The sequence below is a fragment of the Epargyreus clarus genome, unplaced genomic scaffold (genome assembly GCF_041222505.1).
Source record: "Epargyreus clarus isolate Ecla_fem2 unplaced genomic scaffold, WU_Ecla_fem_2.2 ptg000026l, whole genome shotgun sequence".
NCBI lineage: Eukaryota > Metazoa > Arthropoda > Insecta > Lepidoptera > Hesperiidae > Epargyreus > Epargyreus clarus.
In genome coordinates this window covers 2,243,503-2,266,151 of record NW_027332233.1, presented here as the reverse complement: position 1 = coordinate 2,266,151, position 22,649 = coordinate 2,243,503, and the positions used below count along the sequence as shown (strand labels likewise).

The 22,649-nt window shown below is 39.0% G+C and overlaps 1 protein-coding gene and 4 non-coding genes across 5 annotated transcripts in view; 4 read left to right on the top strand and 1 right to left on the bottom strand.

The window, feature by feature from the left end:
• Hml (hemolectin) overlaps positions 1–22,649 on the bottom strand; it is a 69,818-nt gene that overhangs the window by 42,851 nt on the left and 4,318 nt on the right. The window contains exons 4-29 of the mRNA XM_073087752.1: positions 21,822–21,981; positions 21,172–21,395; positions 20,623–20,814; positions 20,332–20,369; positions 19,630–19,802; positions 19,122–19,276; positions 17,594–18,060; positions 16,894–17,056; positions 16,307–16,425; positions 15,951–16,017; positions 15,700–15,801; positions 14,995–15,229; positions 14,234–14,429; positions 13,453–13,645; positions 13,175–13,263; positions 12,457–12,676; positions 11,774–11,944; positions 11,062–11,198; positions 10,279–10,397; positions 9,628–9,778; positions 7,938–8,116; positions 5,042–5,222; positions 3,907–4,037; positions 1,869–1,989; positions 991–1,134; positions 359–608 (exon numbers count right to left, since the gene is read on the bottom strand). Of these exons, the coding sequence (XP_072943853.1) occupies positions 359–608; positions 991–1,134; positions 1,869–1,989; positions 3,907–4,037; positions 5,042–5,222; positions 7,938–8,116; positions 9,628–9,778; positions 10,279–10,397; positions 11,062–11,198; positions 11,774–11,944; positions 12,457–12,676; positions 13,175–13,263; positions 13,453–13,645; positions 14,234–14,429; positions 14,995–15,229; positions 15,700–15,801; positions 15,951–16,017; positions 16,307–16,425; positions 16,894–17,056; positions 17,594–18,060; positions 19,122–19,276; positions 19,630–19,802; positions 20,332–20,369; positions 20,623–20,814; positions 21,172–21,395; positions 21,822–21,981 (4,377 nt within the window). The remainder of the gene's footprint in view (positions 1–358; positions 609–990; positions 1,135–1,868; positions 1,990–3,906; positions 4,038–5,041; positions 5,223–7,937; positions 8,117–9,627; positions 9,779–10,278; positions 10,398–11,061; positions 11,199–11,773; positions 11,945–12,456; positions 12,677–13,174; positions 13,264–13,452; positions 13,646–14,233; positions 14,430–14,994; positions 15,230–15,699; positions 15,802–15,950; positions 16,018–16,306; positions 16,426–16,893; positions 17,057–17,593; positions 18,061–19,121; positions 19,277–19,629; positions 19,803–20,331; positions 20,370–20,622; positions 20,815–21,171; positions 21,396–21,821; positions 21,982–22,649) is intronic.
• TRNAA-AGC (transfer RNA alanine (anticodon AGC)) lies at positions 4,452–4,524 on the top strand. Its single transcript has one exon. It is a non-coding gene; the product is annotated as a tRNA-Ala (tRNA).
• Positions 6,052–6,124, top strand: TRNAK-CUU (transfer RNA lysine (anticodon CUU)). The gene has a single exon. It is a non-coding gene; the product is annotated as a tRNA-Lys (tRNA).
• On the top strand, positions 6,199–6,271 carry TRNAK-CUU (transfer RNA lysine (anticodon CUU)). Its single transcript has one exon. It is a non-coding gene; the product is annotated as a tRNA-Lys (tRNA).
• On the top strand, positions 6,909–6,981 carry TRNAA-AGC (transfer RNA alanine (anticodon AGC)). Its single transcript has one exon. It is a non-coding gene; the product is annotated as a tRNA-Ala (tRNA).

Sequence of the window (22,649 nt, the reverse complement as noted above, 5' to 3'; positions counted from 1 at the left end):
TACATATATACAGGTCAAGGTTTATTTATAATATGGAGTAGCTAGCGACGAGCATGCAGTCCACCTGATGGTAAGCGACTACTGCTGCCCATGGATATCTGTAATCAATTCCAGATAGGATTAGATATTCGTACCGGAGGCCGACCCTAGATGCGCTTTTAAAGAAGGAAGGAAGCTGGAACGCCTCGGAAAAGTATGTCTCCCTTACCACACCCTTCAAACCAGAACACAACAGCGCTTAACACTGCTGTGATAAGGCAGAAATAGGTGTGGCGGTGGTGTCGCTGTAGTTGAACCACAATGGGTTTTACCACCTGCGTAAGGTAATAAAAGCGTGGTAAAGAAATAATCAACTCACGGCACATGTCCTGAGTGCGCCACTTAAACGTCACTCCCCGGGCGGCGCACGCGTGCGCGTACGCGGCGAGCGCGGTGCAGGCGCAGGCGCAGTCGCCGCCCGCGTCGCACGCGCACGCGTCGCGCTCGCAGCGGGACACGAACGCGCCCGGCGGCACCTCGCTGTGGCACAGCGAGAACGGGTGCCGCTTCAGCGCGCCGCACGTGTGGGACGACCACTCCTTGCGCTCCGGACGCAGCTTGCAGTGGTTCTAGATAATAAACGATGATATTCGACAAATGTTATATAAGTATTTTCACAAAAAAGGAAAAATGATTGTTTTAGTTAATGTGCAAATTATGTATTGTTTAATTTATGCATAGACTTTTGTCTTCCAGATAAGAAAAAAGAATCAGAACTAACCAAAAATGTAAGGTAATTAAAACACTAATATCTACTTACTTGAAAAATAATTTTAGATGATACATTATCATCTTTCTTCGAAGCTATAGTAGACTAACATAAGCATTTCATTATTCATCATTTCTGTTTCCTCTTTCCTCAATTAGGAAAGAGGAAATATGTAGTTTTGTATTTTTATAAACACTTCAAACGTATAAATCTTATGTATATAAACTTGTAAATATCCTCACCGTAACATCCTGTGGCTTAGGGCAGTTCTGCGTGAGCTTCCAGGAGTCAACAAAGATGAGGGCCGAAGTCTCCGTCACGCCGCCGCCCGGCGACTGGAAGTCGTCGCGCAGGTCCGAGTTGTAGTTGCCGCAAAGACCTTTCACCTGCCATAGATGTACAATAATTAATTTAAGGAAAAATGTGCACTTGATGTTATAGATTTGACAGGATGCATATTAGACATTTAATAGTCATTTTTCTTTTAATCTATTTACAACTTTCATCTGTTTATGAAAAATCATATTTCATCAATAAATAAATAAATAAATAAATAAATAAATAAATAAATAAACAATAAATAAATAAATAAATAAAATAAAATAAATAAAATAAATCAATAATTAAAGATTTTTGGAAATCTGAAAAATATTTCAAATAATTACTAAGTAGGTACATAGATTAGTAAAGATACTTCGCCGCCTTGAAATTGAATGAAGCCAAATACGGCTTATTAGTAAGTTCTTTTTTTGAATTCTTGACAAATAAAAACAATTTTACAGAAAATTTAGGAATAAATAACTAATACTGCGTAATTTACATAATAAATAAATAATTACTTCAAATATTTTAGGGACATTTTAGCATGGAGACGTGGCAAAACTTTTTTACGCAACTATTTCAATTCTCAAAACTGGGTACATTTTCTAGTTAGGAGTGAGTAATCTTTACTAATCTATGAGTAGGTATTAAAGTGTTACTTGAAATTAGTCACAGCTTTTCTATCTTTGAAGTACACAAATAACTCGTGCCTTACTTTGTAGTCAGAATACAACAGTGTTTATTATTGTTGTTAAACGCGAAAATGCATTATAATAATGCAATTTTCCATGTTACCCACCCTGCCCTGCCAGATGGCGTCGACGCGCACGTACACGCGCATGCCGCGGTCCCACTCCAGGCTCACGCCCAGCGTCGGCACGTCCAGGAACACGAACGCGCCCGCTTCACGCAGCTTTATCCTGTCCACATAACACTTCGTAAACATGGGGTTCACTGTGTGCCTTTGTACACTAACCCTGAATAGCTGCTTCAAATCAAATTTTCAATGGGTACTTATCCACCTGGTAGACGTGCCTGCTTCATCTTAGACCTCATCTTACCAAGAGATAAAGGTCAAACAGGTATGAATACGGAGAAACGGCTTAGGCCTATCATATTTTTATAAAAAAAAAAATGCTTTTTATGCTTTTTAGTTTTACCCGACTGCCAAGGAAGGGTTATGTTTTTCGCGCGTATCTTGTATGTTTGTCTTTCTTTATTTGATCCGATCTAACAAACGGCTGGATGAATTTCAACAGTTAAGGTGTCATTATATTTGTCTCAATGACCCGAGTGTCCTTAGATAGGTGTTAGTAAAAGAAAATCAAAATGGCGGATTTTTGGCGCGAAATAGTAACACATTTAAAAAAAAAGTTAACCGAACCTATCGAGTAGGGTATCAAATGAAAGGAAATTAAACGGAGATTATAAAAACATATTTGTATATATATAAAACAGCAAGGTGACTGACTGGCTGACTAACTAAATGACTTTTTCATTTTTCAGAAATCAGCCTAAACTAAGGACCTTACAGTTCTGAAATTTTGCACATAGGTTCTCTATATAGCGTGAATAAGTACTAAGAAATTCCTTTTGGAAATTCTACACTTAAGAGGGTAAAATAGGGAAAAACAGTTTTTTTGAAATCCTTTAATTTTGAAGCAACTGCTATAAAATTTTGTATTTGGCTTTCTGGATAGGAACAAGGACGCACTTATTTATCCCCCTCCGAAAAATCAACCCCGTAGAGGGTTAAATAAGGGTTAAAAGTTAATTTGAACAACCGTCAATTTTGAAGCAAACACTATGAAATTTTGTATCAGGCTTGTTGGATAAAAATAATAAAATTCTACCTCTAACGAGGTAAAATAATGACCGAAACTTTGAATTACTGAAGTTATATATTTTATAGACCGTAAATGGTGAATTTTTCTCGCGAAATAGTAACACGTTTAAAAAAAAATTAACCAAACCTATCGAGTAGGGTGTTGAAATAAAGAAAATTAAGAGTAGATTACTCATACATTATATAATATATCTTATATATAAAATTCTCGTGTTAGTTACCGTACTCCTCCGAAACGGCTTCACCGATTTTCACCAAATTTTATATACATATTCAGTAGGTCTGAGAATCGGCCACTATCTATTTTTTACCCCTAAGTGATAAGGGTTGTTAGCCCTTATCATTTTTTTATTTATATGGCAACACAACGTTTGCCGGGTCAGCTAGTACATATATACACATCGAGATGACTGTCTGACTAAATGAGTGAGTTGCTGTGCCAGAGATCAACGCAAATGGAAACCGCTGAACTTAAGCGTGCTGGAATTTTACACATAGGTTCTTTATATAGCGTAAATGAGCACTAGGATAAAGTAGGATAATATCGTTTGAACATCTTTTGTTTTTGAAGCAGACATCTACTATGAATCTTTGTATTGGCTTTCTGGATAAAAATAATGAAATACGTATTTCACTGCTTTTAGAAATTCTACTTCAGCCTTTTTGGTGCAGTCGGGTTTTTGATTTTTTAAATTAATTACTTGTTAGGTATATTTGATAAAAGATTTGTTTATTTATACACGTTACTACTCATTATTTGAAATATTAGTAAGATATTTAAACCACGTAGTAAAATTTGCGTAAATATGATCAGAATCAATAAAGATTAGAATAAATAATGCGGCATGTTAGTACTTAGCAAGTACGGACTGCATAAAAACATTCTTCACAATTACATCTCAAGATATTCATTAAAAAAATTTGATCCAATATAATTCATATAAATACAATTATATACAGAAAGCTGGTATTTCGTTACTAGGTTAATTACCTCTTGAGCTTGGAGACGTTAGGCAGAGGCTCCCTCTTGGTGAGCGAGACGGCTTCCTGCTCGGCGCCGCTACCCACACGCAGAGTCACCGACTTGGAGCACGTGGCCCCAGTGCTGCCACACGGCTCGTTCTGTTATAGTCCATTTATTTTATTATTCGTTTCACCATAATACAAATCAAAAGCATTACGAAGGAGGTAGCTTCGTTAAGGAGGGGTTGTGGTCCAAACGATAGTGTAGCAATAGCTATCTTCAGCCTTCTAATTTCCCGTCTTATATATGCGCGAATTTCTAATTTCCTTTATGTCTAATACTTATTCCTTTACAAATTATTGTATATAAGAAATGCATAATATATGAACATACGTGTTATTTATATGCTATCTGTATCAAATTCATTCATTCAGATACATATCACGTGCTTGGAAAGTAAGTGTAGTTTGAAGGTGTTCTTGTTTTGTACGCAATAGTGCATACGCAACAATTCGAACGTGTTTTATTTTGGATTATATGAAGTGTTCGAATATTTAAATACGTGCAATATCGGGGGCGTAGCTCAGATGGTAGAGCGCTCGCTTAGCATGCGAGAGGTACCGGGATCGATACCCGGCGCCTCCAGACTTTTTTAGCTCGCATATTTTTAATAGAGATGTTAATAAAATATATACATTAGTTGAATAGCTTGTTATCATTTATAGCTAACGATAGAAATAATATACAGATAACATATCATTTCATCATGCGTCATTTATGATTTCTTTGATTATTTTACTCTCTTGATCGCAAGTGCCATAAGTTTATTTTTATAAAATTGTATTTCATTTTACGATTTTTACTTGACAATCGTCAACACTTAAACTATAAACTCTTCTTTCGAATGTAATTTTAATAATATTCTTAATAACATATTCCTGGAATGTTACATAAAGTATTTACCTGTTTACCGGATATCTTTTAAAATTCAGACATAAACCAACTTGAATAGATAGGACTATTCACGTATATATGTAAATCTATTACGAATTGCTTCATCTCTCCTCCAGTTATATTGAAAGACTGTCTCCAGCAGTAGGACACTTCATCTTACCTCATAGATATTGGATGTCAAGCAAAAAAATCTAAGTGTATGCCTTACCTGTATCTCGACGCTGAAGCCATCGCGGCCGTCCACGACGCCCTTGGCGAGCAGGTAGTTGCAGACACCCTCGAAGTCGTACTCTGCGCCGTCGAAGGTGGAGACGTGCGAGTCGCCCCACACGCCGCACGCGCCCGCGCACCGCTGCGTCGTGCACGTCCAGTTGCCGCTCTTGCACTCGCTGGTATACACAGTATTTATTATTATTACAATTATTATATATTAGAAGGTGGTAGAACCCTTTGTGGTTCGACTCCGACGGCACCACCGCAACACCTACTTATTCCTAATAACAGTGTTAAGCGCTGCTGTGTTGTCGTTTGAAGGATGTGGTAAGGGAGACATACTTTTCCGAGGCGGTCAAGTTAAGTCCTCAGGAGTCGCGGCGCATATGTGGCCGACCACAGGTAGGAATTTAATATTTTCTGAGGTTAATTACAGATGTCCATGGGTGGCAGTAGCCACTTATCATGAACTCGTTTGCGGTCTAAAACTTCTGTAGTTGCGTTAGAAAATATTGGCAAAGAAAATGTTCTTAACGCGACTAATCTCCACAAAACAGGAATCGTAGTGAGGGTCCTAGCGTTCTATATTCTAAAATATACATGGATGTACTATGAAATGTGCAATCTTTATGATGTAGTTGTACTGTATTATAAAATTTGTCTTATATTTTATTTTATAAATACATTCAATTCCAATTTACGGATTCGCGTCACAGACATGTTATTATAAATTGGAACGAAGGAAGGCTGAAGTTCTTAGTATAAGTATAAGTTAAATGAAAGAGAACAAATATGGTGCAATGGTTATTGTTCAGTGCACTAAGGTTGTATTTTACTTGTACGGACGATGTGGAATAAAAGGAGACGTGTGTTTTCTTTGATGGTTTAATTTGCATTAACTAATAAACAAATAAGAGTCTTGATGTTGGGCGCTATTATTTTATTTAATAATAATCGTAATCGCTCCAGACAATAAGATCCATTATTTCGCAACAGGAAGAGCAAGCCCGGCTAGCTCAGTCGGTAGAGCATGAGACTCTTAATCTCAGGGTCGTGGGTTCGAGCCCCACGTTGGGCGCTATTATTTTATTTAATATTATTTCCGATCTCTCCAGATGATAATCTCCACTTATTTCGCAACAGGAAGAGCAAGCCCGGCTAGCTCAGTCGGTAGAGCATGAGACTCTTAATCTCAGGGTCGTGGGTTCGAGCCCCACGTTGGGCGTCTATGAAAAGTTCTTTTTTTCATATATTTATTTTTCGTAAAACGATGTGCGTAAAAATATCACATGTTTCACTAAGTGGAACTCCAGAATATATCTCAAATATTTTTTTGTGAAGAACTCAATGGTGTGTTAAGTCTAACACTTGTATATTCATAGCCTCCACACTAACTTTCTTTATCGTGAGTGGCATGCACCCGCAGAAAGATCACACAACATCCACGACACAGACCAAAAAGGGATTTCGCCACAATCGTAATTCATGAGATAATCTTTGCTTGGTCGAGAATCAAACAGAAAACCTAGCATTCCTGACTAATTTGGTAACCACGGGTCCAGGCGAACCGTTAAATATTTTTAAACCGCCTAACTAATTTATGTCAATGTGTTTAGTTACTTACAACTTGAAACAGGACTTTATATTCGATAGGTGGCGCTGTTTTCAAGATCAAAATTTTTTGTGGTAATACAACGTTTACCACGGCCACTAAAAATATGTTATGTGATTAGTTAAGTCATTATGTTATTAACATCGTTGTAGTAAAAGGTGATCTTAATACATATTACAGGACTGTTATTAAATACAAATACCTTGTTTTATTCACGATACGTATGTTAATTTCGCCACTAATAAATAAAGGGGGCGTAGCTCAGATGGTAGAGCGCTCGCTTAGCATGCGAGAGGTACCGGGATCGATACCCGGCGCCTCCACTATATTCAGGCATACCGTGCGTTTTTTGTTATTTTGTAGAGTTTTTGTTTCTCTTATGTCTTAAATTAACAAAATAAATATGCGACCATTTTTATGCTTTTTTTATGTTTTATGTATGTCATAGTCGACTAATACTCTACAAATCACTAATAAATGTTTATTCCAACAAATCAAACAAATATTAAAAAGGTTTAATTAATTTGTAAATATTTTTTTAAATTGTATATAAATATTTTATTAAAATTGTTTTTTTTTGACATAACTACAGGAGTTTTTAACCTCTTTCTTGTATTTTTTGTGATAAAGTACTAACGCTTGACAGTTTACTAATCTATCGTTACGCGTTTCATCCGCCTCAACGTTCTGAAAGTTTCGGAGGTGAAAAATTCAAATGTCATCCTGACTTCATCGTAGATAATTTTTATTCATAATAATATAGAAGTAGCAGAAGATCATGAAGTACACCTGGTGTTAAGTAGCTACTGCCACTCATGGATATCCAACTTCCACTCAATGTCGGCCCAAGATGCGCCGAGAAAACTGTCTCCCTTACCACTCCCTACAAATCGACCACAAAAGCTTAATCACTGCCGTTAATAGGCAGGTATAGGTGTGGCGATGGTGTCGCCGGAGTTGGCCACAGTGGGTTCTACCACCTATATGTAAAGGAATGGTATTAATAATGTTATGCACGATGGTAAGAGTAAATAAATTTAATTGTCAAATGCGGGTATTAACTAAAAGTGGGCGTATAAAAGGGCACTGTAGATCGTCTACTGAGTAGTTATTTTCCGATCTTTGTAAGGAACGTTACTCTGCCAGTTTTGTTGTTTTGTATTTGTTTTTGTGTTAATTTATTTTGGAAACTTAAGGCTTATAAAAAGCTGGGTTTGTATAAGCCTTAAGTTAAAAATAATTTCCTGACGATATCCTTAATAACAGGGTATTATCTGACCAAGTGTTGCACTCCTCCTGCATGGCGTGTCCGTCGGGGTAGCTGCGGCCGCCGTGGTGGCAGGGGCAGGCGGCGGGGCGCACGCAGGCGCCGGCCGCGGCGTCCAGCACGAAGCCCTTCTTGCACTGGCAGCCCGGCCGGCACTCCTCCGTCGTCTCCGATGGAGGTAGGTGCATGTTCTGCAAATATACTCTAGTATACTACACTGCAAAAGCACGGGTAGGTAAGATAGGGAGATAATGCCAAATTGCCTTTTTTTCAGAATTAATTAAATATCTAAACTGGATAAAACTAAAAAGAGGATAAAACTAAAATATTGCTTTTTAACTCAAATAATTCTACAATGCTGAAAACACTGGACATTAGATACGATTTAAAAAATATTGACGAAGTAACATACACAACATTTCTAGGAATAGTAATTGACAATCAATTAAAATGGAAAGAACATATTAATGCTATATGTAATAAATTGGATAGGTTCGTTTTTGCGCTTAGACGAATACGGCACACGGTTTCTCAAGAAGCAGCCTGGTGTGCCTACCATGGTTATGTTGCATCAGTACTCAATTATGGGCTTATAATTTGGGGCAATTCGACAGAAGCCATTCGGGCTTTCAGAACACAAACAAAATGTATTCGAGCCATATGTAATGTAGACATTATGCAAAGGTGTAAGCCATTATTTATTAAGTACAAAGTTTTAAGCTTACCGTCTATGTATATTAGAGATATATGTTTATTTGTACATAGATATCCAAAGTACTTTATGAAAAAAAATGATGTAACCAATAGAACAATAAGACAGAAATATGAAAACACATTGGTGACGCCTCCATGTAGACTAAAATTGTGCAAGAAAAATGTGTATTTTATGGCTATATAATCGACTTCCTAACTCATTTAAATATCTGACATACACTCAATTTAATTCCCAATTGACAACATGGTTCCAAGAGAAATGCTTTTATACAATTAATGAGTACTCAGATTTTAAGATATAATTGGATGGAATGAAAATTAATTTGACTAAAAATTACTTATTTATTTGTTTGACATATTATAAGAATTTAATTTATATTGGTAAATTGACATTTTAAAGAAATTTAGTATATTGTATTTATTGCTTGTGGTAATTATTATTTTATTTAAAAATAAATTATAGTGTACATAATACATAACTGACTGATAAATAATTTGCCTGCTGACGAGGCAGAATAAGAGAACTGTATAATTTTAAGAACATTTGTTAACCTCATTCTAGCAAATAAAGATATTTTATATGAATGAATATGAATATATAAAATATGAAAAAATTTGCTATCCGCCAATTTTATGGCACGTTTCACATAATAAGGTAAAATGACGTCGTTTCTAGTAACTTCCCTATTTTTATATACTTACGTGTAAGTTATTTCACAAAGCGATTTTATTTGCAATAACTTATAATAGTAACAATAGGTACTGAAACATGCGAACAGCATAAGTCACTTGTATATAGTGATACACTATATCCAAACGGTACAAGCAATGAGTTAAAACACTATAAATAAATATAATTATTTGCGTAATTTCAATCTCCATACTAGATAGAGACAATATACTTTTGAAATTAGGTTGAGGTGTATAATCCTTTCGTTTTCGATTCATTTCTATATTCAGAGCGGACTAGCAAACGAGGTATTCAAACCTTGCAGGTGAGCGGCTCTGCGATCTGGCAGGTGGTGAAGTCCATGTTGTGCGCGGCGCTGCAGTTGCTGCGCAGGTCCTCCGCCGGGGGGTACTGCTTGATGTCCTCGGGGCTCGCCGGCACGCAGTCCCAGTGGGCACCCACGCAGGTACTGGTAGATTGGATGTTATTATTACAAAGTATAGTCCGCGCCAAGTTGCTAGTCTGCTCTGAATATAGAAATGAGTCACGTTGCCATAACAAATTGTATGAATACATCTGCTCGCAATAACTTCAGAGCGGACTAGCAGTTTGGCGCGGATTATACTAATAAAATGACTAAAATAAAAAAAATAAAAAGAGGTCATTAATAATAACGAAATCCAAAAGAAAATGATAATTAAAGCAATGAAAGTTGAGAAAACTTAATAAAAATCATAAATGAAAATAGTTTGGTAAAGAAATATTATGCGTTAATTAAACAAAGTGTTTATATTTAGGGAGTAAAGCGTTAATTTTCGTTCGGAACTTGTATCATACAATATGTTTAAAAACTTTAATAGCGTAATTCAGGGTCATGCCATTTCTTGACAAATTGGAGAACTCTGTAATAGTGAAAACTACGCAATAACAAATGATTTTAAGTAGATAAAAAAATAAAAATGAACTTACCAAATTTCCTGTTCTCGTCGACCAGCCCTCACTTCCTTATAGCCAGGTTTGAACTCCATACCCTTGTGGTAGCACGGACACAGTCCTACTGGCACACATTCGTTGTTGGCGTCGAGAACCTGAGTATGATGTTAATATTTTATTAACTATCAGAAGTATACTATACCCACTAACCATGTATCCATAAGTGTGGTTCACTTTCATTCGTTCATTTTCATTACCAATGACAACCCTATGTTATTAGAAATAACGGTGAAGCCATTATTAATGGTAATCTTATAGTAGTGGTATGGTTTTACTACAATGAAAAGTTGACGTGGTGATGCCACGACACTAATTAGGTTTTTTATTTATAGGAACTAACTTTTCGCAAACAATTTAAAATGGTAGTTAATTATGTTGGTGGTATGTATATTAATGTATATTTTTGTTTCTTGGAAGGGTGGTACATACTACATTGTTTAAAATATATACCATAGGTAAGTGTTTTGACTCCGGCGGCACCACCGCCACACCTACGTCTACCTGATAACAGCAGATTTAAGCACTGTTGTGTTCTGGTTTGAACCGTGTGTGGTAAGGGAGACATAATTTTCCGAGGCGTTCCAGCTTAATCCTAAAGGGTAGTGGCTGACCTCAGGTAGGAATATCTACACCTGGGGTTGATTACAGATGTCCATGGGCGGCTGTAGCCACTTACCATCAGGTGGACTGCATGCTCGTCTGCTACTCCTACATTATAAAAGGTAACTTGTGAAGGGTGTGATAAGGGTGTGTACAGACCAGTCCGGGCGGGCAGGCGCAGCCCTCCACGCAGCTGGGCTTGCAGTCGCCCGCCGCCGCCAGCGTCACGTCCGCGCACGTGCGCAGGCAGCTGTCCGCGCACACCGTGTACACTTGCCCGCCAGTACACGACAGCTCTGCGATACAAACAATTGAAAATATTGACTGCTAGAATATAGGAAAGATGAAAGAGCGGTTGTTGAGTATAAACTTTGCCATACAATAATTTAAATTATTTAGTGCCAGAATATAGGAAATATAAAGGATCGGTTGTTGAGTGACTGACCCTTTAAGTTTGTTTAAGGTCTGAAAAGTAGCGGTTGTTGTATTTGTTCATTTTAATGTTTAATTCTGATAAGAGTGTCACCCGCTCTGTGCGCGTAAAACTATAATTTAATTGAATAATATTAATTTATAAAGAGTGAAAAAGAATTATTAAAATATATAATAATAAATAATATTAGTGAGTGAGTGAGTAATTAGCGCCAATTTATATTTAATTTTATTTATAACATTTGCCTCTTATAATAATTTATTTTAAGACCAGATTTTAAAAATAACTATTTTTTTCATAAAGTATCTCAAAAGATAACTTATAAAAAGTTCTGGTAACCTTTTGGTAAACAACATACTTTATTTTACTTTACATTTTTATACTACACCACTAACGACCATACATAAACCCCAATAAGCTAAGGATGTAGTCCCTCACCGCACTCCTTGACGTGGTAGCGCCAGTCGATGAAGACGCCGGCCAGCGCGCACTGCGCGGCGTAGTCGCCGAGCACGGGGCACAGGCAGCGCGCCGGCTCGGCCGCGCACGCGCACATGTCGTACACGCACGCCTCGTACGCGCTCTGCACGTCCACCTCCCAGTGGCACGCTGCGGAATGCATGCTTAGGTTTAACTCAAACTAAAACTCAAAGAAGGTACAATGAGTTTTCCCGTAAAAGACTGTCGATTTGTTTTAAGTATACATGAAGGGGGAAACATTAAAATTTCCCTCGAGAGATCCTCGATTTGTTTTATACAAAGAGGGAATTTTAAGACATCAAAAAACGGTGAGTTAGTTTTATACACGAAAGAAGAAACATTACAGCCCGCTCCACATTCTCCCGAGAATTTGAAAATGAGAAAATCGGGGTTTTCTCGCGTTCTCGCGTTAAAACAAATAGCTATGAGTAAATATTAATATTTTATAAATAGATTCTTAGGGTCATATCTCAGTAATTCTATAAACATTTTGTACACTAATAACTTTATTCCAAATTAATATTATCGACGCGATTTAGTGCCTATAAAATTGCCGGACTCTTCTATTTTAAGGATAATAAAGACTAATCAGTGGAACATATAACTAAACATTATTCTTAAACTGTAAATAAATAACTTACATTCAAACAATTTGCTCTTCAATTTGCTGCAGTACATCTCAGCAGACTCCTTGTTCTGCATGTTGGCCTGGCAAGGGTGCTCGGGTTCCGCGGTGTCGACGTCGGAGCAAAACTCCCTGGTCTTCCACTTGTTGGCGAAGGCCAGCGCCGACTGTTCCACGTCACCCTCCGGGGTCAGGAAGTCGTCTTTTTGGTTTTGGTTGAAGGTACCACAAAGACCCTGTAAAACACATTTAGGTTATTTCATATCGTCCATGAGTATGGAGTACTTTTTCTACGGCATATAGCATTATTTTTTAAAGGATAAAGCTTTGGGGGATACTATTTGGTCGTGGTCGTTAAAAGATTAAATTTCATTATATTAATAGGCGACTAACACATTTTAAAATAAGCATGTCTATCTTATATCCAGTATAAGGTGGTGGACACAGCCTTGTATTGTACCTAACACAGGTCTGTGGTGGTAGAGAACATGAAATTGAATAATAAAAGGAAATGCTGTCCATCCGATCACTGAAGTTATGACGCCTACAAACATCTGCAATCCATTTTAAAAATTATTAAAATCTAAACGTCGGTAAGCCTCGTGTTACCTCGTTACATCATTACCACATCATTCTAACCGTACACAAACTCCTAAAACTTCCGTTCTAAGATGGAAGTAGATTTGTCATTGGTTTCGCCGATTTCCTTAATTTAGTGAATGAATAATCATTACCTTAGTCTTATCTTGGAATGACGGCGGTACGTCCACGTATACTCTTGTGTTGCCGTCCCACCACAGGTCTACTTTGATGGGCAGTTGAACTAAAATAATAAAAAAAACTTAAAATTTTATTACATATACGTAGTCAATTTTTCAAACGCAAATAGGTGGCGAATTATGAAACTATAATCATTAGATACAAATGCTAAAAGTTACGACGCCCATTTTGATGAAAATTAAAATCAAAATATTTTGTCAGTTGGTCAATAATAGAATCAGTGGATACTCACCGATGATGAAGAGAGAGGACACAGCGCGAATCCTGATGTCTCCGATGTTGACGGGCAAGGAGGATACTTCTTTACCATTGACCAGTATGAACCCGCCCTGCTTCAGGTGGATGTTCACGTTCTTGTACATCAGGTTCACTGCCTTCGTGCACGATGGCCTGCCTATGCCCTGGTATGGTGTAAGGTTCATCGCCTACAGGGAAACATAAGATTGAGTATTTTTGAACAATTCTATGGAATTTAAAAAAAATAGTGTTTGAAAATCATAGTTATTTTCAAATATTATATGTATAAAATTCGTTTAATGCAGGGTGAATTTTTCAAGTGGGCTTTCAGGGCCATATTTGAAACTACTTTGATTAGCGGAAAGTGAAACGAGTTAAGAGGCCAATTTTGCTAAAAACTAAAACTACATCATTAGTTTTTAAAAAAAAACTTCTGTCCTAGCCGGGAATCGAACGAGTTCCTTTTGAAACCCCCATATAATATTGGCATACGAGCATGCAGTCCACCTGGTAAGCTGTTATAGTCCGCGCCAAATTTCTAGTCCGCTCTGAAGTTGTTGCGCGTAGGTGTAGTCAGAGAGCCAATGGGGTTGAACACAACGACAAGCGTATACTCCGTAGCAACAGTAAGGGCACACGAAGGCAGCTATGTAGCTGGGGGAGAGAGCGGGCAGTGGACAAATGTCGGGAGGGTCCTGCTAATATCTACAATTTGCTGTTGGGACGCGACTCGTTTCTATATTCACAGAGGATTAGCAGTTTGGCACGGACTCTACCTCGGAGATGGTGCCGGAGCAGGCGACGTTCTCGACGTCGACGGTGAGTTCGGGCGCGCTGAGAAGCGTGTAGGTGCAGTGGCCCATGAAGTCGTAGCGCAGGCCGTCGAAGCTGGTGTAGTGCGGGTCGCCCACCGCGCTGCAGCGCGCGCCGCACGCCGCCAGCGTGCACGCCCACTCGCCCGCCTGGCACGTGCTGGGGAGGGGAGATTCTATTAGAGGTTTTGTATTGTCGACTTGACCATAATCAAAATAAAAACAACGAACTCGCACGGGTTCCGTACCACACACATTTTCATTTTTTTTTAGTTTTAATATTTCTTATTAAAGCAGCCACTGAAGTAAACACATTGTGAAAATTTGAACTGTTTACCTATTAGGGTTCAATAGATAAAGTGAAAAACGTCGAAAAATAGCGGTTTCTTGTAATAAAATATAAATAAAATGTAATAAAAGTAAAGATGATAGTTTATTAATATAGCTGTGACGAGGTAAAATTTCCAAGGCACTATAAAATTTTTGATTTTCAAAATATATTTAAAGAACTCCACAACAAGATCAGAATAAAAATACAGTTTATTCAGAGTTGAAAACACATTACATAATTATACTTTTAATAAGCGTTTAAAAACCCTTCCCTATCTGCCCTTCTGATAATTTAAAGCATCATTATTGATATTTCGAAACAATTATGCTTTGACAAAAAGGATCATCTTTTTTTTCAGTTCTCTTCATAAAAATAAAAGCTACGAAAATCTCACCAAGTGTTGCAACTCTTGGGTATAACGGCTCCGGGCGGGAAGCTCTTGTTCCTGGCGCGGCAAGGACACTCGGATCTCTGGACGCAGCGGTTGTTCTCGAGGAAGAGGCCGTCGGGACAGAAGCAGCCCTCCACGCACGAGGCGTTGTCCCGGGGCGCGGCGGTGCGGAAGGCGCAGCTGGGCTGCACGTCTGGGCCGCACGACTTGTAGATCTTGCCGTCGGGGCATCGCATCGCTGGATAATTTAAATATCTTAAAGTCATGATTTGGCTGGTTATTCAAAGTGTTCAATCATAGTTTTGTTAAATATTATTGTTCTCGATTATTGTCTAGCAAAGCACTTTACTCAAAGCTCTTTGTATGCGAGGAAATATGCACACATGGGATTTAAAAATAACCTTTACCGATGTTGTGAAAGATTTACCAATTCGCATTTGGCCAGTGCAATTGACATTTTAAAGAGGTTAAAGCCTTAGTCCCTTCGGACAAGAGACCCGTGCCCAGCAGTGGGAAAGTAAAGCGTTGTCAGCGACGAATATTTACTAATCAGATCAACCCTTTACCAACCGGCAATTACCGATCCCTCTCTAGTTGAATAGGTCTCCTCTGAGAACGATTTAGTCACCGCATTAGAAAACTCTTGGGTCCATAAGCTAGCGTGTTATTATATAGACTTTATCTTATAAAGATTGCAAGGAGACTCACGGCACGTATCAGCGTCCCGCCAGGACTTCATCTCCTCTATGCCGTGACGCAGGCACTCCTTGGCGTACACCGACACGGTGCTGCAAGCGCACTCTTCCGGACCTACGAACAAATAATTTACGTAAATATACAGATATGTTCTCAATTCGATAGATGCAAACAGTTTTTGCGTACTGAAAAATTATGTATCGAGCAAAATATTACATACGCTCGAATAAAAATACCCTACACAGTCGGGTAAAAATACTTACTAAGACTGGTAACACAGGCGCAGTAGTCCCATTGACAAGCTTCTAACAGCTGAGTTACATCCATGACCTGGGAAATACAATAATAAATCATTTGTAGACTTACTGGGTGCTAAGAAGAGTTTTGTTGTACATTACGTTACATTAAAAATTATCATTATATTATATTTTTAATAAATCGGGCTTTCTTTTTATGCCCACTTTAATAACGTATTTTCTATCAGTCTTTATATAGTATTCCACCCACATCATTTTTCTTTAATTTCCCCATCTAATGTAACAGCCCTAAAACTTCTTAAAATATGTATGGACTCAGTATTTTAGCAGACATATTCCAGCGTTAGATAGGTATAGCATACCGTGGAGCACTTCCTAAACTTCTCCTTGGTGAACACCTTGTTGCAGAACTGCAGGGCGCGCAGCATGTCCTCGCCGGACGCGCACGCGCTGGTCTCCGTCGGGCTGCTGTCGCAGATATCTGTGGTAATCAATGGCTTTTATTATTTTTTATTATTGATTCAGTTAATTTAGTTTAATGAACTATGACGAGCCTGAGTAGGGCTCTATAGAAGAAGTAGTCTTCTGGTTGGAAGTCACCTAACCATCGAAGTGTATTGTCACAACTGTAGCTTACGGCATACCAAAAATAATATAAAGGCCTGGCCACACAGAAGCGCTATAAGTAAATCCTAACACCACTAAGTTGTATTGTACTGAGTTAGTAGTAAGCGATCACACAGAGCGCGTACGCGTACGCTCGATTTCTTATAATGACGCTAGTACGCAAATCTGTAAAAAACACAACGGTTAACGACAAGAACTATTTATTTTATTTATATGCACCCGTATGCGTGTCCAACTGCCCATGTTACTCATGATGCAAATTGCCTCAATTAAGAAATTTGTTAGAGCTTTGTTTGTTTAATGTTTGTATGTTAATACTTGCCCCCGATCTTGTTAAGTTGCCAGGAGGCGATCATGACAGACGTAGTCTTGGCCACGGAGCCGTCCTTGATCTTCATGTCGTTCTCAGGGTTGCCGTCCAGCGTGCCGCAGAGACCCTCAGTCTTGTTCCACAGGAGGACAGATCCTTCTATCACCACTACGTTCTGGAATCACATTAATTAATTCTTAACTATTCAACAGCGCAGATTTTTGTGAAATTAAATCAAAAAATGAACGGCATTTCCTTTAATCACCACCATGTAGAATTGAGCACCTACTTGATGTCTGCTACAGATTTCTGCCCCTCAAGACTAAGTTGACATTCTTCGAGTAAATAACTGTCTTACTGTTCTTAAACCAGTGTAAAAATAGCTATGGCCATTATATAATATAAAGGCACATAATTCTGCTGGAGCAATTACCACATTATCCTTCATAACATATCATTGTAAACATTACAGCTTTACAGCGCTATTATACCCGTGCACGTAAAAAACGTTAGGAAAATACATGCACGTACGTGAAAGGTAAGAAACGTTATCCACATTCCAATCATCAACAAAAAGTAGAGAATTAATTTTAGAGTAGCAGGAGATATCCCTTGAACTTTTATCCAACAAAAAGGCCGTTGCTGGTAACGTGATCAACAGATTAGTGCTCCTATACACCACCGACTTACCCTCTGACGTCACAACACTTACATTCGTGTCCCACTTGAGCGTGACCCCCAGCGCGTCGAGGGTGACGAGCACGTGGTCGCTGGGCATGGCCACGCGCAGGCCGGGCAGCGTCGCCGGGATCGGGATCATCCGCTTGGTGCTCCGGAACACCACCGCCCCGTCCTCTGACGTCACAACACTTACATTCGTGTCCCACTTGAGCGTGACCCCCAGCGCGTCGAGGGTGACGAGCACGTGGTCGCTGGGCATGGCCACGCGCAGGCCGGGCAGCGTCGCCGGGATCGGGATCATCCGCTTGGTGCTCCGGAACACCACCGCCCCGTCCTCTGACGTCACAACACTTACATTCGTGTCCCACTTGAGCGTGACCCCCAGCGCGTCGAGGGTGACGAGCACGTGGTCGCTGGGCATGGCCACGCGCAGGCCGGGCAGCGTCGCCGGGATCGGGATCATCCGCTTGGTGCTCCGGAATACCACCGATCCGTCCTCTGACAAATAAACACAGCCAATTCAGAAATAATTTTATTTATTTCGCCAGATAATTTTTATTTTTCATGTTATTTTCTTTGTTTTTTATTACAGTTTTTTTAATAATTGAGGAACAATATTAAAAAGGAGTGTAGTGGCTTTAGTGATGTGCTTTAAATCAGCATAAGTCTCTTCAGATTCTTTATCTATCACGAATGTATATGCGGTTATGCCGAAAAGAAACACTATCAACTCAAACTTAATCGTTATTTTATAATTGTGGCTTTATTATTAAAACACCCAACACCGTTCCCAGCAAGTGAAGCGCGTGCGCATCAATTGGAGACTGCGATCAAACTGTCAGTAAAACTAGCCGTCCATCCAGTTCTCCGCCATACGCCATGTTGTCATACTAGTTCGACACTCGTTAAGGGCGGGTAGTGGTAAAAAATCACATGTGCGACACTAGTAACATGACGATGATTTCATGACATGGCGTCAAATTTTTTTCTTTGTTTATTTTCATTTCTACGTACATACTTTAACTTTATTGCTTTTAACGTGCACAAACCAATCCATTGCGGGTACACCGTATTTTGCGGTATTATTTTTTATTTATGATTAAATTTGCGTAAGTAATTTGTGTAACTATGCCTTAAAACATAAAACATGCTTAATATTTGAATTTTTAATATTAAAATTTACAATTTATATATATTTTTGTTTGTATAAAGTACTAACTGACTAATAGGTACTTTATATTAATTACGATCTAGCCTAATTTAAGACTAATGAGTAATTCTACGCTAACTTAAAGTGCAAAATAATCATAAAATGATATAAAAAATATGTTTTTATTATTTTAATAGACAAGTTTTTTTTAATATTGTTAGATTTGCTACTTAAGAAAATGGCTATATAATAATGGTGAGTAAAGAAATCGAAATAAACAAAACAAAGTTCTCAAAGTGGCCTAAATATATTTGATCTGACTTCATATGACCTGAGGAGGCCTGAGTATAGTGGAACAGAAGTGTGTTGACCACGACGGGTAAATTTCATAGAAGTACCCACAACCCACCTGCAATGTTCAGCACATACATCTTGTCCTCCAGATACACCGTGATCTCTGAAGGGCAGTAGTCCTTGCTCTTGCAGTCGGACTGTCGGATGGCTATGGTGTACTTGTGTTCATCAGCATCTCGCAATAGGATGTGCTGGCAGGGGGACTCGAAGCTGCGGGATGACAAGATAAGACTGGTTGCAATTAATATTGTAATTTAAATTTCAATATTGCTTCTTACCTGTTACTTGGTCTTTAAAATGTGCAAGAACCATTAATATAGCACTAGAAAAAACGATTATAAGCTTTATAATTAGAATGAATTTATCATTGTTTGTAAAATTTGAAAATTAAAATTTATTTCGTTATTATTTATTCCAACTATATTATCATTAAGTGTTTTACTGTTAACATGAAAAGAAAGAGAAACAAAAGTTTACGTTTCAAACATTTAGGCATGTATGGGAGGGACATGCCTATCATATCTTAAATTCATACATTATAATGAAATAATATAATCAGTAACCTGTAAATCTTCCCATCGAAGGTCTTATAGTGCATGCCGGCCCAGGTGAGGCAGCTGCCGCCGCGGGGGGTGAGGTCCTGCACCACCACCACCTGGTGAGGGTTGTGCGGCCGGCCCAGGCTGCTGGACTCCGACGGTGGCGCCGTCTTGTTGTTGTCGATCGTGTAGATCGGCTGAAACCATCTTGTTATTACTAATGTTGCTATTGCGATACATAGTAAAAATAAAGAGGGTATTTTTATTAGTATTTTTATAATAAATTAGTATTTTTCGGCTTTTTTCGATTTATCTAGCTTTGCTGTGGGGTGTACCAAATCCACGGTTAAGTATTTAATAAAATGTAAAGATAGTCCTCATATTTTGACACTGTAGCTCACTTTTTTATGATTTTAATACTATACCCAATATCCGACTGTTAAATTGAATAATTATAGAGACAATGGACATTTGCGGCCAAATCTATATGAAACACCTTTCTAAAAAAAGATCCCTGCCTTTGCCGCTAGAAATAGGCAAAAAATTAAAAAAATATAATACAACCCACATATAATTAAGTACTATTAAGTTGTATAAAACAACTACACGCATATATTTAAATAGTGATAAAACAGATTATCGTATCACTGAGCTGGGCTCACAGGATGTTCACCCCGATAATTATTAACTTACATAATAAAATAAATTTAATTTATATGTACTTACATTTGGATGGTTGCTTGGAGTTATCACAATGACTTCATCTGTAACATAAACCACAATATTAGATACGGTTAGAGACTGATATATTATCTTTAGAAGCAATAGTCTTAAAGGGTCTGTATAAAATATATGTATATTATGCTAACTAAATAACTGCTTCAGGTAGTAGGAATGTTGAATCGTGAGTGACAATTGTTCTATGAAATAGTCAACTTTGAAACTTTGAGTTTTGAGGCTGGGTGAGTTTGAAGTTGATTCCACATTACAAAGTAGGACAGTAACGTTGACGCTCACCAAAAACGCAGTGCGGTACCGGCTGCGGCTCGAAGACGCCGGTGGAGTAGAGGCAGGAGTAGCGCTCCGCGGCGGGCGAGCTGAAGGAGGCGCCCTGCGGACACGTCAGCCGGCACCAGAACTGCTCGCCGTCGCCCGAGCACGAGTAGCCGCCGTTGAACGCCAGCTTGCGGATGTCGCAAGCGCTTGCCGCTGGATAAGCGAATACATGCAATATCATCATTATCAACCCATTACTGTTCCACTGCTGGGCACGTGTCTCCTTTAAGAATGTAAAAGATTAAGCCATAGTCCACTTTGGTATTGGTGGAATTGGTAGACAAAACAAAACGTAGTAGTTGCTGACGCGTTGAAAATTTGATTTTTTCTATTAAATGTAGGGGCCCCTCTTTTACGGAGACCCTGGGACCAAAGCCCCGCAGATTAGAATTCTATTCGAAGTCGGCCATAATGCATTGCTACCACGAGGAGTTTAAACGCCTCGTATAAGTGCCTCATTTTCACCCCACCGATTTACCAATTATTATTCCTGCTACTCGTGTAACTTACAGTACTGGCACTGGGGTCCTCTAAAGTCCTCGGGGCACTGGCAGGTGTTGACGGCGAGGCACACGCCGCCGTTGGCGCAGGGCGGCGCGCACTCCGGCTGGCAGTCGCTCAGCGTGTTGAGGTCCGCGCGCATCGGCCGCCACTCCCCGGACTCGCAACGTATGTTCGCCGCCGACGACCCGTCGAAGAACTTATGACCCTCCTTGCACTTTATTGTGCACATGCTACAAATTAAATTGGTCGTACAAATAGTGTGTATGTCATTGGTGTTAAATCTCTAGGTATAGATCTGTCCAAATAGAGAGTAGAGAGTAGAGTTACCCCTTGTAAAGTAAGAATAATAAATATTTTTGCACACTTTTAACAAGCAATAGGCGTAAGATACGCAAAAAGTACTTCTTGCATGGATCCTGAATCTGGAACCCACTGTGTGGCAGAGGGTATGGCGACCACTTCGCTCGGTAACCTTTTTCTTGTAATCATAAAAAAAAAATTGGATCGATTGCAATAAAGAGATTTCGTTTGTGTTTAGAATCTAAACAAGTGTCCCTAAATTATTCTAACCAGGGATCGAACCCCAAGCAATTCAAATCAAGAACATTGTACTACCGAGCCGTGACAAATAAAAACAGAAGAAAAACGTGTCTTACTCCGCAAAACATTTCATTTCAGAGTTCATCGGCACCGGGGGGTTGGCGAGACACGGCTTCTTCTCGAACTCGCAGTACTTGCCCTCGAAGCTCGGTGGACACCGACATGTGTTCGTGTCTACGCATATGCCGTTGTTCTTGCAGGGTATGTCGCATTTCGCTGTAAATATGCACGAAAATAAATATTGTGTCGACGCAGCTATGCGTAAAGACGCATGTAGTGCCCACGCGCAAAAAAACCGTTTTCAAAAGTGTGCGAAATTTGCCTAGCGGTTGGCTAACGTGGTTTACTAAGCTGGGGTTACAGCTAAGAGACTCGTTACTCTAAGAGAAGACCTGTGTTCAGTGGTGGGGCCATACCACTATGATGGATTATTATAGTTCGTTATTTTTACGTAATACCTACCCTACTTGATAGTAGGAAAAGACCACAGCGGGGACGGCAGTGGTTTATTCCCAAATAGGACTAGCATGCTACTCGAAGTAGGCCACAGATGTTGCTAATCATGACCTAAAGACTATATGGAATGTGGAAAATGACGTCTTTATTTTACACACCATCAATAAGACTACTATTTTCGACATTTTTTATCATTATGTACCTACAAACAGAAACGTTACAGCAAGCCTTTCTGGTTTTTTTTATTTTTTTATATATAATATAGGAGTAGCAGACGATGATGGTAAGTGGCTACTGCATGCAGTCCACCTGATGGTAAGTGGCTACTGCCGCCCATGGACATCTGTAATCAACCCCAGATAGGATTAGATATACCTACCTGAGGTCGGCCACAGATGCGCTGCTACCCCTGAGGACTAAGCTGGAAT